Source organism: Sorex araneus, chromosome X (genome assembly GCF_027595985.1).
Source record: "Sorex araneus isolate mSorAra2 chromosome X, mSorAra2.pri, whole genome shotgun sequence".
Lineage (NCBI taxonomy): Eukaryota > Metazoa > Chordata > Mammalia > Eulipotyphla > Soricidae > Sorex > Sorex araneus.
The window spans coordinates 346,774,912-346,792,351 of NC_073313.1; the positions used below are offsets into that span (position 1 = coordinate 346,774,912).

Below are 17,440 nucleotides of genomic sequence, written 5' to 3' on the forward strand. Positions count from 1 at the left end.
TATGGTATAGAGTTCAGTGTTTTTTAGTAAATGTATGGAGTCATTTCAGAATATTTTAATTGATTTATAATTCTTCCCCCCTCCAGATTCCAATAATGAGAGACCCTGGATGGATTCGAAATGTATGGTCTTCAAACATTAATGTAAGTGAAGCTGCAATGAATGTTTTATTATCAGGAATAAATAGGTTTTGAGTGGAGAGAAAATACTGGATGCATTGGGGCTGGTTGCCATGCATGCGTGTGATCTCTGAACCAAGGGTCCTTTCAGAGTTGGTCTGTGGCACTTTCTGGTTAGAAAAGCCCTGTATGGAGCTAGGAGCACCTGAATTGGTTTTAATCTGTCTCAGTGTTCCAGCCTCTTCTGATCATAGATGTGATTTCGTGATCTGCCTAGGGTGCTGGTGGGGGTAGGGGGAAGCAGGCCATGGTGCCTTAGTGCCACAGGACATGGCTCATATTAGAACTCAAGTTCATTCCTAGACCTTGAGGGCCTACCCTTACCCCAAGACAATAAGTTTGGCAGAGAAGAAGCGCAAGGAAAGGATTTAGAATAGTCCAGAGCAGTGAAAAAGCCTCAATAGATCTAGTTCCTTTTGTGATGGCTCCTGAGGCTTGAGGAAACAGGAGGAAGGAAACAGACTCTGTTCTTTTTTTTTCTTTAAATAACGTAGGAGTACTGCTATTATTCAGCCATTGATTAAGCTGATTGAATTGGGCATGAACTCCACATTACTTTTTTTTTAAATTCAGAATGTTAATTTTATTTTATTATTTTGTTATTATTGGACTGGAGCAATAGCACAGTGGGTAGGGCATTTGCCTTGCACGCAGCCAACCTGGGTTCGATTCCTCCGCTCCTCTCAGAGAGCCCGACAAGCTACCAAGAGTATTTTGCTTGCACGGCAGAGCCTGGCAAGTTTCCCATGGCATATTCAATATGCCAAAAACAGTAACAATAAATTTCACAATGGAGACGTTACTGGTGCCTGCCTGAGCAAATCGATGAGCAATGGGATGACAGTGACAGTGATTTTGTTATTTCCACCCCTTGTTATTGACTCACCATGAGATACAGTAAAGCTTTCATGTTTGAGCTTCAGTCATACAATCATCAAACACCCATCCCTTCACCAGTGCACATTTTCCACCACCCAAATCCCTAGTATTCCTCCCCCCCGCCCCCGGTTCCAACTGTTCCCCTGCCTGTGTGGCAGATAACTTTCCCCATATTCTCTCTCTACTTTGGTTACATTACAGTCCCACCACCACTCAAACCTGCCAAAAAGTCAATGCTAGACGATTTCTTTTGTATTGCTTGTTATGAATAGGATATAATTTCCAGGAAATTCTGTGTTGTTCTCTTCTGGAAGCTTAGTTTATAGTCTCTGGGCCTTGGCCATTGCTGAGATTACGTGGCACTGTCAGAGGCAGTTTGTGGGTGTGACTGCCAAGCTACTGGAAAACTGGGGACCTGGGGGGAGGAGGCCCAGTCCCAATCCAAGCAGGCTTGGAGATCTCAGTCATGGATTCCTGCTTACCTCTACACTACTGGCCCTAACTGTGTCTTTTTATATCTTTTGAGATTTATGGGTCTATGAAATAAGGTCAATAAATGAGCTTATATAGCTGAGCCAGAGGTGGTTTGTGGGTATGGCTCTCACATAGCTAACTTTTGGCCATTTAATTTCTTGGTAAACTTGACCCCAAGTTGTTGGGGTCTGGCCAAAGGCCCAGCAGCAATTTTGGGTTATCTGGAAATCTAAAGGCACCATCAGGCTGCTGCTGCACTTGCCCCACAGGTACGGTTGACTTGCTGGTGGCACCACACCCCCACAGTCTCTGTTCTTAGTGAACTCTCAATCTGGAGGGGGACCCTGCAACCAGGGTTTGGGTCAAGGCCAGCTGTGCCAGTCAGAATAAAAGAGATGAATCCACAGGTGCCTTTTCATTTATTTCCTTTTGGGTGGGGGGTGGAGGGTTGTTTGGGGCCATATCTCACAGTGCTTGGGGGTCACTTCCAGCAATGTCCTGAGAGCCATGAGTCCCCAAGATGGGAGCCAGGGCTTGTGGGAAGCATGAACTGTAGCCCTTGGAGCTATCTCCTCGACCCAGAGGCCCCTAGACAATGAAGGGAGAAGGCTGGCGAGGGACTCTGTGAGGGGCCCAGGTTCTCTCTCTGAGGGCAGTGACAGGAATGGGGCCAGAGCCAGAGGCCAAGAATCCTGACCGGAGGGCGGTTAGTGGCAGCCAAGGCAGAGGGTAGAGTGGCGATCTTCTCTGGAGGAAAGGAAGGGTACTCAGTCCCTGGAAGCGAGCTCTTCCGTGGGAGGAGGGCAGGTGGGCTGCATATCGGTGGGCTGCAGGTGCTTCTAAAGGGCGAGTCCAGACATGGGGGCTGGAACCCAGCCGCCTGCTTCCTGGTCCCTGCTCCTGGCCTGTCTGCAGGGCCGTGGCATGTGGCTTGGGAGGAAGGAGAGGAGGGCTGCCCTTGGCCCCTTCTGCATGATCCTGTCCTGGCCCCTCATAGAGCACTACAGTAACAGGACAGGAATTCAGGGACAGAGAAACAAGGCAAGAAGCTTCCGCTTGAAGGAAATGACAGGAGCATCTTTACCCTCTCAGGCAAGGACCTGGATGAGGTCCCCATTCTGCTCACAGTCCTGCCATTTCAAGTGTATGTGAGCTGACTGTGGACTGTCTCGGAACTTCCGTTCCTCCTGCATCCATCAGGCACTTGTCCAGGGCTTGAATATGACGTGCCAGCTGCTCCCTGTGACACTGTGCTGGAGGGAACATGGGGTTAGTGACAGCTTCGGTACTGGGGCCAGGGTGGGTTTAGAAGGAATTTCAGAAGGAAGCTTTGGAGAGTGGTTGAGTCTTAGGCAGAATGCTGAGAGTGGTGTGTTGTCTTGAAGTGGAGGTGAGGACCAGCACAGTACCTGGGAGAGAGGGGGCACACGGGAATGGAGAGATGAAAATCGAGGAGCAGGAGCAAGCTGGTGGCCACGGGGGTCTCATCTGGACTTTGGGCTTTATCTTGAGGTCTTGGTAATGGGGTGTGGTACCCTGAGCAGCGATGCCTTGTCTGATCTGCAGCTATGTTTGAGGGGGTGGTCATGGGTGGGGAGGGCTGGAGGCAGGGACACCCACTAGGAGTCCAAGGTTGGCTTGGTTGTGGACCATCTTGGTGCAAGTGTCTAGCAGGGAGAGATGGAGGTACAACCTGGAACTGGACCTGCCAGGTCTGCACTGGAAATACTGAACAGTGGGTCAGTATTGTATCATTGGTGTCCAAGGTGGGCAGATGTCCCAGGGAGGAAGTACGGCCCAGAGAGGGGGGAGCATCTGAGTGGGTTCATACTCAACACCTTTTCTATCACCGCAGTTGCTATATTTTGAGCTATATTTGTCCTTGGAAGAATAGTTCATATATTCCAAAAATGTTGATTGACAAGAAAATGAAAAGCAAGAGAGAAGTACATAGGGACAGAACCTGAGACTCGAGATCTCTCTGTGTCTTAGTGCTGGTGCAGATGGCTTAGGCAGAGGCCAGGCAGATGTTAACCAACGTCACTGCTGCATAGGGAAGCAGAGAGGAAAACAAACTCATCTTTTTGGAGTTTAAGGTGGGGTGATTCCAGGAGGATCACCCCACAACTTGGAAGCCAATCTCATGTGCTGGGGGGAAAGGCAGGTGGGAGGGAGAAGAGACCATTAAGTAAATGATGGTTGGAGGGATGGCTCGGGATGGTAGATGCATGCTAAAAGTAGACTATGGACCAAGCATGATGGCTGCTTAGTACCTGTGTTGCAAACCATAACACCCAAAGGAGAGAGAGAGAGTAAGGGGGAATATGTCTGCCACAAGGGCAGGGTGAGGGAAGGGGTGGGGGTGGTGGGAGGGACACTGGAAACATTGGTGGTGGAGAAAGGGCTCTGGTGGAGGGATGGGTACTCGAACATTCTTTGATTGAAACATAATCACGAAAATTTGTAAGTCTGTAACTGTATCTCATGGTGATTCAGTAAAATAAAAAATAAATAAATCAAATGAGGGCTTCCCGGAGGAAGAGATGAACACAAAAATCCCAATTAGTGGCTTCTCCACCATCCCAACCTCTATGCAGTTGGGACAGGCTAGCTCCCCTCAGCAGAGGAACAGTTTACGTGGAATTCACCACTGAATCATTTGCCTCTGGTGGGCATATGGCAATTTCTAAATTTTTAGATGATGATGAAAAAACTGCGTATTTTAGTCAGTTTTGTCTTTAAGGCAGGAAACAATGTAGGTGCAAGAAAACAACGCAGGTTAGCAAAAAAAAAAAAAAAAATCCTAAGGCTTTCAGTTAGACGCACAAACTCGGCTCTTACAGATCTGCCCTGCCCGGTGGCTTGGGGATACCAGAGCAGAAGGATAGGTGCTGCAGAGCCTTTGCCCGCCTCTAAGGAGAGGGTTTCTTTTCTTTTTCCTTGTGGATGACCCACACTCCCCCCCCCCTTTTTTTCTTTTTGGGTTACACCTGCCTATGCGCAGTGGTCACTCCTGGCTCTGCACTCAGGAAATGCACCTGGTGGTGCTCAGGGGACCATATGGGATGCTGGGAATTGAACCCAGGTTGACCACATGCAAGGCAAATGCCCTACCCGCTGTGCTATTGCTCCGCCCCCTTTATTTATTTATTCATTTATTCATTTTTGCTTTTTTGGTCACACCCAGCGATGCTTCAGGGGGTTATCCTGGCTCTGCACTCCAGGATTACTCTTGGAGCTGCCCAGGGGACTAGATGGGATGCTGGGGATCTAACCCGGGTCAGCTGCATGCAAGGCAAACGCCCTACCTGCTGTACTATCTCTCCGACCCCTGACCCACATCCCTTAGAACCCGTTCTCTGTCCTTTTGTCAGTCTCACAGTGGAGTGTGTTGTGGCTGATGTTTCCCTCCCAGGCCTCCCTGAGGAATGAATACGAGGCATCCACTTGGGCACGAGGTGTTCGTGCGTGGAGAAAGGGACCAGAGAGTAGGTGGTAGAACCTGCTTCTTGGTCATGACCCTGAGGGATATTGGAGGTCAGCTCTGGGCCTGAAGAATCTGGCCTGGAGCACAGAAGTCCCAAGAAACACACACTCACGACACACCTCCCTTCTCCCCATTTCCTGCTCTCCCAGAGAGACCCAGTCAAGGCAAAAGGCCCAGAGAACTGGAAGGACAGTTGAGCAAAGAAATGTTCGCTCAAACGGCTTAGCTCTATTTGCCTCAGGGCATGGGGTGAGGTGGGACGATTTGTCACATGGAGCCCAACACCTCATCCATGTTGTGCTGATGACATCCAGGACTGGAAAAAGGCCTCGCCCCTGGCCAAAGTGTGCTCGAGTGATTGCAACAGTCCTAATAAGAGCAACAATTCCCAGAATTCTAGGGTTCTCCTGGCCCAGTCACATCGAAGCTGACCTAAGGACACAGGGAGTTGTGCAACTTCTGTTTATCTGTGGCCAGATTTGAAATGGCACGTGTTAGATGACAGGTTCTTTCCTCTCCGTGTTGTATTAACTCGTTCGATTGCTCACAGCAGCCCTATCGTATTTGTTTGTGATCATATTTGTTGAACGGCAAGGTTAGGAATCGAACTCACACCTCCTTACTTCTGGGGCTCCTGAGTACTCTAATACTGTGTCTAGAGCCTGTCTCTAAAATTTTTTTTTTCCTTTTGGGTCACACCCGGAGATGCACAGGGGTCACTCCTGGCTCTTCACTCAGGAATCACCCCTGATGGTGCTCAAGGGACCATATGGGATGCTGGGAATCGAACCCAGGTCGGCCGCGTGCAAGGCAAGCACCCTACCTGCTGTGCTATCATTCCAGCCCTAGAGCCTGTCTCTAGAAGTAACTTCTTCTGTCACTTTGGATGCTTTTCCTTGCCTCCTTGCTATGGTGCCTTTAACATGTTCTCGAGCTTTTCTGAATCTGAGCATTCTGAAGATGCCTTTTCATTTGGCTTTGTTTTATGTAGTCTGTGCTCCCTAGAGGTGCTGGGGGTCAACAGAACTACACATGGCTGCATTCCCACTTGAGTGCCATGGGATGCTGGGCTCAATACCCAGCCTTGTGCATGCCGCACTTGTGTGCCAGCTTTGGAGTCCTCTCCCAGGCCTGTGGATGCCTTTCTAACACAGACCTCTCCTGGAGACCCCACTTCTCTCTCTTGCTTGATTCTTAGTTCTCCAGCAGAGGGGTCCTCTCGGGAGGCCCCCTGCCCCATCCCAGCCTATTACCTTTATTCTTACATACTTCTTTCTTTGTTTATTCTTTAAACAGAAGCCCGAGTTTACTCTCATGTAATCTCGCAGGCAATCACTATTTGACTGTCCAAATGCCTCTCTGAGTGTCTTCTCCAATTTTGGCTTCACATGTAAGGGTTTGTTTGGGGTTAGAATTTGAGGCTGATAATCTAGTTTGCACAGATTTGGGAACACATTGTTCTGGATTCTACTGACTGCTGTGACCCACTTGTCACTCTGACTTTTGTGTGTTCTTATGTGGACCTCTTGGAGGCTTTAGGATCTTCTTTTATGTCCCTAAACTCCACAGTGACATGTCCAGCTGACAGCGGATCTGATCTGAACCTGGTCTCTGATGGATGAGACACTTGCAGTTTGATAGATATTAGCAGAACAGACATTTTAACAGATAAGAACCAAGTGGAAAAGCAAAGAAAAAAGTGATTCCTGGGACAGGGGACCTTGCCCCCTATTTACTCAATTTCCTGTTGTCCACTTTTTGGGGGCATACTGTTTGGTAGTTTTCTTTCATCTTTATCTTCTGCTTTGGCAATCATTTTTTTTTTTTTGCCTTAAAGTAATTTTTGTAGAATTTACCTTTTACCAGCATTGTCCTGTTTTTCTTTTAGAATGTAATACTTCCTCAAATCTTTGTGAGATTCTAATTTGGAAATTTCCTTTTCTTGGTTTTTCTTCTGTTCCCTGAGTTCTTTTTCTTTCCTTTGGAGTCCTGATTTCCCACTCCCACCATTTCCTTTCTGTGTTTTTGACTGATCTGATGATCAACTTGAGCCCTGGCAGACTTGCGAGAGAAAAAGACCAGTTTAGTTATGAAATTATGAATGCACAGTGACCTTCGAGTATGAGACACAAGTCATCAGAATGTTTTGGGTTTTCTCTCTTTTATATTTTGATTTTGTGTTTGGATCACCCCAACAGTGCTCAGGACTTAGTCCTGGCCCTGCACTCAGGGAGCACTCCTGATGGGGTCTGGGGGGACTATGGGATGCTGAGAATAGCACCGGCGTCAGCTGCATGGAAGGCAGGAGCCCTACCTGCTGTACGATGGCTCGCGCTTTTGTTGTTTTAGCTTTAAAAACAAAGAATGGTGAGAAAGACAAAGTTTGTGGAAGGAAGAAGTAGTAACAATGTTTGCTTCTACACCTATCTCAGGCCTGCATGTTATCTTTGGTGATAAGGATGACTTCTCCCCTTCTGAAGCACCTGCAGGGAGGGCCCTTTATTTACTTATTGTAATTTACGTTAAGATAGGAAAATTCAACTACTTTCAAGGACAAAGGAATGTCAAGGATTTCTTTTTAAAATGTTCATGTCTGAGAAATTGTTTTGATTTTTTTAAGTCCATAGAGGTTTTTTTTTTACAATATTTTGCTTATTAATGCAGATATTTAAGCAGTATCTATCATGTAATATTTTCTAACATTAAACTAATATTCCCTTTCTTTGAATAAAACACTTTTATACTTTAGTAAACCTATTCAGATTTTCCCCTTTTAATTTTCTTAATTTTCTTCATTCATATTAAAATTTACATTTTTAGGATTGATCTATTTTATATTCATGGCAGAGCCTGGCAAGCCCATGGCATATTTGATATGCCAAAAATAGTAAGAGCAGTCTCACAATGGAGATGTTACTGGTTCCCGCTAGAGCAAATCGATGAGCAGTGGGGTGACAGTGATACAGTGATTTTTAAATTTTAAAATTTTTTTTTCTTTTTGGGTCACACCCAGCGATGCACAAGGGTTACTCCTGGCTCATGCATTCAGGAATTACTCCTGGCGATGCTCGGGGAACCATGTGGGATGCTGGGAATCGAATCTGGGTCAGCCGCATGCAAGGCAAATGCCCTACCCGCTGTGCTATTGCTCCAGCCTCTACATTTTAAAAATTTTATTTATTTATTTATTTATTTATTTATTTATTTATTTATGTATTTTGCTTTTTGGGTCACACCTGACGATGCACAGGGATTATTCCTGGCTCTGCACTCAGGAATTACTCCTGGCGGTGCTCAGGGGACCATATAGGATGATGGGAATCGAACCCGGGTCGGCCACATGCAAGGCAAGTGCTCTACCCACTGTGCTATCATTCCAGCCCCAGATACAGTGATTTTTAAAAAATTATTATTATCTTAATCACCCTGAGATACAGTTACAAAGCTTTCTTGTTTAAGTTTCAGTCATACAATGATTGATCACCCAACCCTCCACCAGTGCACACCTTCCACCACCAAGAACCCAGGTATATCCCCTATCCCACCCTTCCCCCTGCCTCTATGGCAGATACTTCCCCCATACTCTCTTTTGTATTGCTTGTTATGAATAGTATAAGATATCCAAAATTCCATAAACTCCAAAATTCCAGAGTGTCAGGGATTTCTTGCACTGACTACTTAAGTAATTTTAGCTTCAGATAATTAGAATTATCTGGTGAAAGAAACCAGGTGGTGCTTTTGGGGGTAGCCTATGCACTGTCGCACTGCCCCTATCCAGCAGTGCTCCGAGCGTCTTTATAGTCAATGCTGGCATTCTTGGGGTTTGTTCCAGCAGCTATCTTCCAGATCTACTCTGCAACACGTGTCAAGCACTGATTAGCGATAGGTACCAGCATAGTCAGATACAAGTTGCCAGAGTGTATTTCATTAACATGTTCGAGTGACAGGTCTGTTCCCTCTGGGGAATTTACAGAGATAGCCCAAGGCCTCTTATTCATTTGTGAAGAGAAATGTTGTTTTCGTGTCTCAGTTTCCAGTCGATTCCCAATCCTCCCTCTTTCTGCCCAGTGGGCAGTTTTGTCCTGATTTGCTTGCCCTTGTTTTCTTGCGCCAGAGAGTTTGCACTTGATCTTGCCTTCTCTGAGCTCAGAGGCACCTCCTGGCACATTGGCCTGCAGTGTACTCACAAACAGCAGACTCTCAGAAATGCTGGTTGTAAAAGCCAGTGGATTCTATAGGATGCCCTACTTTTGCTTCACTCATGCTTGAGAAGGGTACTGACAACTTGAGTACCAAGTTGCAGTTTCTTCTTATTAGGGCAAGTATATTTTTATTACAGCTTATGATGGTGAACATATGTATTTTTTTGCAGCCACACATTATGAACCATGAGAAATGGCATTTAAGCATTTATTTAAAACTGTCTCGAGACAGGCCCTGTGATTGATACTTAAATTTTGTTCCTTCCACAGAGTCTGTATGCCAGAGAGAGATTTTTCTAGTTATTGCCCTCAAAAGAACATTTTAACCATAATTAATATCTTGAATAAATAGGCTGGAGCGATAGCACAATGGTAAGGCATTTGCCTTTCATGCAGCCGACCCATGTTCGATTCCTCCACCCCTCTCGGAGAGCCCGGCAAGCTACTGAGAGTATCTCGCCCGCACCGCAGAGCCTGGCAAGCTACCTGTGGCGTATTGGATATGCCAAAAATAGTAACAATAAGTCTCACATTGAGAGATGTTACTGGTGCCCGCTCGAACAAATCGATAAACAACGGGATGACAGTGACAGTGACAGTGATTTATTCAATACTTCAAATAACAGCATGTCTAGCGGGTAGGACAGACAGAGTTGGGGAAGTTTTGGAGAGGCCTGAATGAAAGTTGGAAAATGAAATGCGGTTAGCCAGGTGAAGAGGAAGGGGAGTCCCAGGTGGAAGGTACGGCATGGACCTGGGTTGGGGTGAGGGAGTGAACATCAAAAAACGGAAGTGAGGGCCACGGAGAGCTCAACAGGCTGGGTGAATGCTTTGCCTGAAGGAGGCCAGGCTTCCATCGCCAGCCACTGGTTCCTCTAGTCACTGAGCACCACTAGGTGTGGCCCCAAGGCCCCCCCAAAAAAAAAAAACAAAACAAAAAACAAAACAACCCTCACCCCCACCAAAACATAAAATAAAGAGAAAGAAAAAAAATAAAGAAAATGATTGCGCTGAGACCATGCAGAGAAACAGTGGAGCCATGTATCCCGGTACCTGGCACACAGTTGCTCTTGGGTACCAGGGAAGCAGACTTGGGCCTGCCAGCAACCTCGTCCACATGCTCTCTAACTGGTCCCTCTGTCCCTGGGTGTTCTAGAGACACCTGGATAGTGGTTGAGCACTGTCAGGGTGAGATGGTGGTAGGATAGATTCAGCATTACGAAGCAGGTGTAAAGGATGAGAATTCACCCTAGCTAGAGTTAGGGGTGGGTGGATTGTGTGGGCATCTGTCACCCCCTTGCCCCAGCCTCCTATCACTGAAAGTTCAAAAGACTCCCAAGCAGCACTGTGCTTTGCTCAAGACTCCCTCTGTTTAGGTCAGAGAATGATCAAACCTTCCTTGACTCAGCCTTGGAGGACAGGAGATGAGACAGGAACAAGCTGGGCAGAAGGCGTTTGATTTAAAATTGAAGTGAATCCACATTACTTCTTTAGTTGGAAGGGATCTCAGTGTCCCCTGAAGAAGCTAGATACGCCCAGGCTGTCACAAGAACAAGACTGACCTATACATACCTGCATGTGTGTTGAGGGGGCTGGACCGGGGAAATTCTGCAAGGACATCTGTACCCATGAAGTCACCTCCTAGGCATGGAAATGTTGGAGCCATGCTCATGAGCCTTTGTTTCCTTCCAATGTGGAGGCTGATGTCTTTAAAAATTTTTTTAATTTTCATAAGTTTGTTCACATTAATTGATTACATTCAATATTTCAACACCAATCCCACCACCATTACTCCTTCCCACCACCATTTATTTATTTCAAATTTTCCCACTACCATTCAAGCCTGCCTGACAGGGGCAGATGCTGGATAATGTATTTTCTATTGCTTATTATGAATATCATGAGAGGCTGCACGATCATGAAAGTGGCAGCATGCTTCTGGATTCTAAAATTATAAATGGTCGGGGTCCAGAGACATCTCTTGTAGGGAGCTAATCCATTTTGAGATTCATTCGGGAGTCTCCTGTTCAAGGCCATTGATGCGCTGAGATGGCACCCAGAGGCAGATCGTGGGTGTGACACCCAGGACTCCAAGTGGGTGGTGGGGAGGGACAGGCAGGGACGGCCGGTCTCCACAACCGCTATGTGGCCTGGAGTCTTAGTCCTTGAACCCAAATACCTGGGTTTTGCTTCTGGAAGCTCATGGCCATGAGGGTTTCATCTGGAGCGGGCAGAGAGGGCACACCCGCTCCATCTGAGGTGCCCTCGTGGAATTGACTTAGTATTGGTCCAGAGATATCTCTGGGGAGCTGGTGTCTTCAGGGGTTCACTGCTGTGTTTTTCGAGTCTTGAGTGGACATATGCACAGCTCCCAAGGGACAGTACAGACCAGAAACCAGGGGTCCAATTCCCTGGACACATCCAGGTTAAGACACTCCAAATGCCAGAAGGTCTGTGAGACTTGGTGGTTTAGCTGAAAACCAAGTCAAATTCATGGTAGGAATTTGGGGTGTCTCTACTCCCTTTTCATGTTGTGGTCTGAGTTTTGTCTCACGCGTCCTCAAACGGTTTCTTTTGGAATCACTCCCAGAGTCTCTGCAGACATCTCTGTCCGTTTCCCTGTTGGGGAAGACACGGGGACTCTTGTTGGCTTGCAAACACCCAGCATGTAGCTTCCCTAAGAGTCCACCATCCAATAGGAGTGGGAGAACCCAGCACAACCAGATGGTTAAAGCTTTACCCAAAATCCTCACGCTGGTTTTGCAAAAGAGAGAGCCGTCCATTCTGCAAACTGCCAGAAAGGAGAGAACTGATCCATGGAGTTAGGGCAGGGAATCCAGAGCCAGCTGGGAATCTTTATCTGACTCCTGTTCAGAGCCCACAGCATAATCTTTCCCAGCTCTCACCCAGGGCATCTCTGCAAAGGCTTGATTTCTTCATCTCTCCGTCTCTTTAGAGCAATCGCAAGCACCGCTGCTTCCATGCTTTAAATTCTTTGCACTTTATGATCAACTTGAATCCTTTCCTTTCAGGTCAACCTTTGCTATTATGTCCCTTTCTCTCTTTCCCATCCCTCACAGGGTTTTTGTTTGTTTGTTTGTTTGTTTGTTTTTGGTAGATCAAATTGTTTAAAGCGAGGTTTGGTCTGCTCTTTCATGCTGGATCTCTCTTTTCCAAACAGGGCACCCTGAACCTTTCAAACATGATGGCCACCAGTGATTGCTGATTTGTTAGTTTTGCTGGCACTGATCTGGTAAAAACCAGGAAATACCTGCAAAAGACCTGTAAAGACCAGGATATCCTTCTTCCTTTGTCTCAGGCAAATAGAAAAACATGTGCAGTCAGAGGTTGGAAATATGAGACTTTGTGATCTCATTCCCCTGAGACTGGCAAGGGGTTACATGAGCTGGAGTCTTCATTTCATGGTGTGTTGAACCTCTGGCTCCAGAAACATCCCTTCCCTTCTCAATAGAATACTAGACACTTCTGAAGATGGAAATCGTAATTCAAGAAGCAAGAGGGGGGCCGGAGCGATAGCACAGTGGGGAGGGTGTTTGCCTTGCACGCGGCCGACCCGGGTTCAATCCCCGGCATCCCATATGGTCCCCCAAGCACCACCAGGAGTAATTCCTGAGTTCAAAGCCAGGAGTAACCCCTGAGCATCGCTGGGTGTGACCCAAAAAGCAAAAAAAAAAGAAGCAAGAGGATTTTTTTAGCTTTCAGATTTTAATAAGAAAGTGTTGACAGGAGGGGCAAGAATGATAGTACAATGGGTAAAGCTATTTTGCCTTGCACACAGCTAACAAGGGTTTAGTCCCGGTTACCTTATAACAGTTACCCAAGCTAGGAACAATTCTTGAGTGCAGAGCCAGAAGTAATCCCTGAGCATTTCTGGGTGTAGCCCAAAACGTGAAAAAATAAATAAAAATAAATTAAAAAAAAGGAAGAAAGATAAAGTGTTGACATAATCTGGAGAAGGAGGTCCTACTGATACTGACTGTACTGTTATCTAGAAGAGCTGAATGTGCTCGATTTGTGTATGATTTACTGAGAGGTGTTTGGTTGCCCAGTGACAAATCAATATGGCATGTACAAAATCCAGGCAGTTATAGAACCCACCTCTGGCCTTTCAATATTAGGACACCCTTTTAACAGTTCTGCAGTCACTGCAAAACTATTCAAGGTCTCTTTAACCAGAAAGGAAAGAAGGAATCTTTGTGAGGACATGTCTTTCAAACGTGATTTGTCCACCCAGATTCAAAGCACAATTCTGAAATGGGCATGGTAAGGATAAAACCTTATCCTTACCATGCCCATTATATGTCTGGAAGACAGATGGCTTTAAGTTTGGGGTTTTTCTCCCAAAGGAGAAGACCCATGGTTGGTGAATGCTTCTGAGATCCACGTTTTCCTTGGATATAAAACATTTCATATTGACACTCTGATTACATCTAAGGAAGTTGTATATGGAAGTGAATTCTATTATAGACTGAGGAATCTCTCTCAAGACTTGGCAGAGAGGGCCCTCGGGGTCTTCCTTGACCGTTAAGAGTTTGAGTTCTTAGGATCTAAGCAAAGACTTTTGATACTTGTATAGCACTGCTGTGCTATTCTAAAGGACTTCATTCTGAGCACCAAAAGTCCCTTCTGGTCAGCTTGTTGTGAACTCAGAAACCTGCAAAGCAAAGTCTGGTTTGATGAACAAAATTGATCAAACTATCCTTCAGCCTTTCTGTGGGTCTCCGTATGGATCAGACCCATTTCTGAACACACCCCATATTCCTCTCTCCTGACCCCTCATGATGACCTCATAACCCCAGTGCTGTCATCACAATCCTGTCACCCAACAATGGGCTTTTCCTGGAGACTTTGCAGAGGGCTCAGAAGACAGGCTGGTCGAGACCAGAGAAAAATGGGCGGGGAGGATGCGGGCTGAGGGATAAGATCAGGAGGAGAGTAAGAAGCGGCTCACCAACCATGCCTGTACCAACAACAGCCAACAAGTGGGGGCCTATCCTGCTGAGAATCAGAACATTAGAAGAAGGAGGAAATTCCAGCTGGAGACCAGAGCTGCCATGAGCCCGGACATCATCAGTGAAGCCATGAAAGTTGAATGGGGTGATGTCAATATGGCTTCCAACATGGGAAGGAGCAGGCTTCCCTGCAGCAGCTAAGGTAAAGGGTGTGCAGGTGGGGCTGGAGTGATAACACAGCGGGTAGGGCGTTTGCCTTGCATGCGGCTGACCTGGGTTCAATTCCCAGCATCCCTGAGCACTGCCAGGAGTAATTCCTGAACGCAGATCCAGGAGTAATCCCTGTGCATTGCCGGGTGTGACCCAAAAAGGAAAAAAAAAAGGGGTGTGCAGGGAGGGCCGAGCAGAAAGGGGCTCCTGCTGTTTCTTGCCCACTGGCCGGCTGCTCAGACTCACTAAAGAATGGAGCCAGGGACTGAAATGTGGGGACGCTGGATCCCTCCCAGGAGACTCTTGGAGTTGCAGTTCTACTGTGTGTTACTGGTTTTCGCTTTAAGAGGAATCTCTTCAGCTTGCACGTAATTTCCTGCCTTCTCACCATGTTCTTAAAGAATGACAAACCCCACTTCATATTTATTAAATTTGCAGTCTTGGGCCACTTGCTTTCCTCTCCAGCCCCTTCCATGTGGTTACTGATCCATTTGTAATACTCTTAGGCCCAGCTGCTACCTCCTACATTCTACCTTTACCCCCACATCATGTGTGATGTTTTAAAATTGACACACGGTGGATTAGATGCACCCAAACTGTGAGTTTTGCTCAACGCGCATAGTAATGTGTCTACTCGCGCAGTTCCATGTCTGTCTTTAAGGTGGGTTTCTTGTAGACATTATATAGCTGCGTCTTTCTGTTTCAGATACAACCTGAGAAACTCATCCTGCAATTGGTATGTTTAATATGAGTTTTGATATGCCAGGATTGGAATTTCACCATTTTACCAAGCTCTTCCTTTCCTATTAATGTCAGCATTCTTCCTCTTCTGAGATTCTTTTATATATGCTAGAGCATTTGATACTGACCCATAGCTCTCAATGGTCTATTACATTGTTATTATTATTTTGGGGGGAGGGGTGGTCCTGCACATCCAGTGCTCAGCTTTCTTCTGGCACTGAAGGCAGGTTCAGGGGACCATATAGAGGATTGAACCCTGGGGATTGAACCCTGGCACTTGCATGCAAGGCAAGTGCCCTACTTAATTACATTATTTGCTCTGGCCCCTATTATGTTGTTCTTTGTTTCACTCTTTGTATTTCAGTGACAATTTAACTGAGCTCAATTTTCGATGAGCGTAATCTAGCTTCAGGGTTTTGTCCTCTGTTGAGTATATATACTGCAGAAACCACTGAAAATACGAATCTTTATTATTGTAATTTTTGTCTCTAGCCATTTCACTTGCTTGTTTGTGGTTTCCTTCTCTTCAATTCTCAGCTTTCTCATGTGACCTTTCGTAATGTATACCATTATGCTCTATTCCAAAAATCCATCCCCTCCCATGTCGCGTCAGACCTAGCGCCTATTGTTTCTGTCTCTTAGAAACTCATATGTTTTCTGGCCTCTTCATTTGACCCATTTATTAAATTGAAAGCTGAACATCTTGTGTGTAGTCACAAAGAGCAGCGGGGCTCTATCTCTCCTGCCGGTAGTCTCATGCCGCTTCCCCCACCCCGGGGAGGCTGATGGAGATGACAGGCGAAGGAAGGAATGAGTGCCAGGCTGCTCGGTATCAGTTACAGTTTATTCCAATCTCCTTTCCCCTCTGCTTCTGTCTCTCCGCCCTCAGATCTTACAGACTTAGTTTATATAGCAATCACATAGGGTGGTAACACAAAGGTGGGTCAGAACATTAACAAATCAACAGGGACAGGTAAGACCACTCCTTGAGGACAAAATCTCATCTAAGGAGATTACTCCAGAGTACTAGGAAATCTGTTCAAGGGTGGGATCCAAACAAGGGTGTGTCACTTTCTTCTTTCCTCAGCTAGAAATTCACTTAAATAGTTGTAGTAAATCTACTTCTAATATTTCTAGCAATGTCATTCTGTATGAGCACAATAAGAGACATAAACTTAAAGTTTGGTTATTCTTGAGGACATCTCATATACATTCCAGACCACAGTCCTCAGGCCAGGTTAATCTTCCTAACCCCAGCTGGGTCCTAATCTCGTCGTTGCTTTTGGATCATGACAGCATTTGTCCATGATCATGCCCTCAACTTATAGTTGAGTATTGTGGCCCTTTGGCCTGGCCCATTTCGATGCCAGGGTAGCTCACAGCTTGCCCTGGGTCCATTCCGTCCCTCCTCGGGACCCTGCTTTTGGGGTGCTATGAAATAAGGGCAACTGAGTCAAGAAAGCAGATGCCCAGGAGTAAATATTATTGGAGTCAATCAACTCCCAAGTTACAAAGCATAATATTAACTATCTTCCTGTCCATACAGAAAGGACATTGCTTGAAGGTAAACTATGCAAAAGACACTTACTTACAATAAAAGTTCAGAGTCCTTAGAAGAATCTGATCTTACAAGCGAACAGAATCTGGTTGGGAAGGAGGGTACAGAGAAGAGTTTACAGATAAACAAAGGAATGAGTGACTCAGGAGCACTGTGATGGGTATAACCAGGTAAACCTAAGTTCTCTGTGGCAAGGCTGAAAGGACAAACCTTATGTTATCCTACAATCTCTGTAGAACTATAGAGACACAGACATCATTTTTTATCTTGAGAGAAAAGGACCCACATTTCCTTTTGGGGGTGCCATACCTGGCAGTACTCAGGGATTACTCTTGGCAGGCTTGGTGGACCATATCTGATGCTGGGGATTGAACCCACATCAGCTGTGTACAAGGCAAGCACCTTACCCACTGTCCTATCACCCCAGACTCCACTTTTCCTTCTGGGAGGTCTTGCTTAGTGGTTTCAGGTGACAGAAGTCTGGCTGGGTGGGTGGCTAATTGTGGCTGTGGTTACTCCCAGTGTCCCATGACCAATGTTTTAGCAAGAGCAGGCTGGTTGTCATGGCAATAGCTGCCAGGAGCTCTCAGCTCCTCAGAGAGAGTCTCCGGCATGTTATTTTCCCTCCTCACTCTTCTATTACCTTCTGCTGTTACGACTCCAAGTGTAGGCTGAGAAAGGGACATTCTCTGGAGTCCTGATACACCTCAGGGGAGGCAGGTATGTGTGCTTGGATC

The 17,440-nt window shown here is 46.2% G+C and overlaps 1 protein-coding gene across 6 annotated transcripts in view; it reads left to right on the forward strand.

The window, feature by feature from the left end:
• Positions 1–17,440, forward strand: part of LPIN1 (lipin 1) — a 158,187-nt gene that overhangs the window by 45,147 nt on the left and 95,600 nt on the right. For all 6 annotated transcript variants that reach the window (XM_055120998.1, XM_055121000.1, XM_055120999.1 and 3 more), the window contains exon 2: positions 87–143. In XM_055120998.1, the coding sequence (XP_054976973.1) occupies positions 87–143 (57 nt within the window). The remainder of the gene's footprint in view (positions 1–86; positions 144–17,440) is intronic.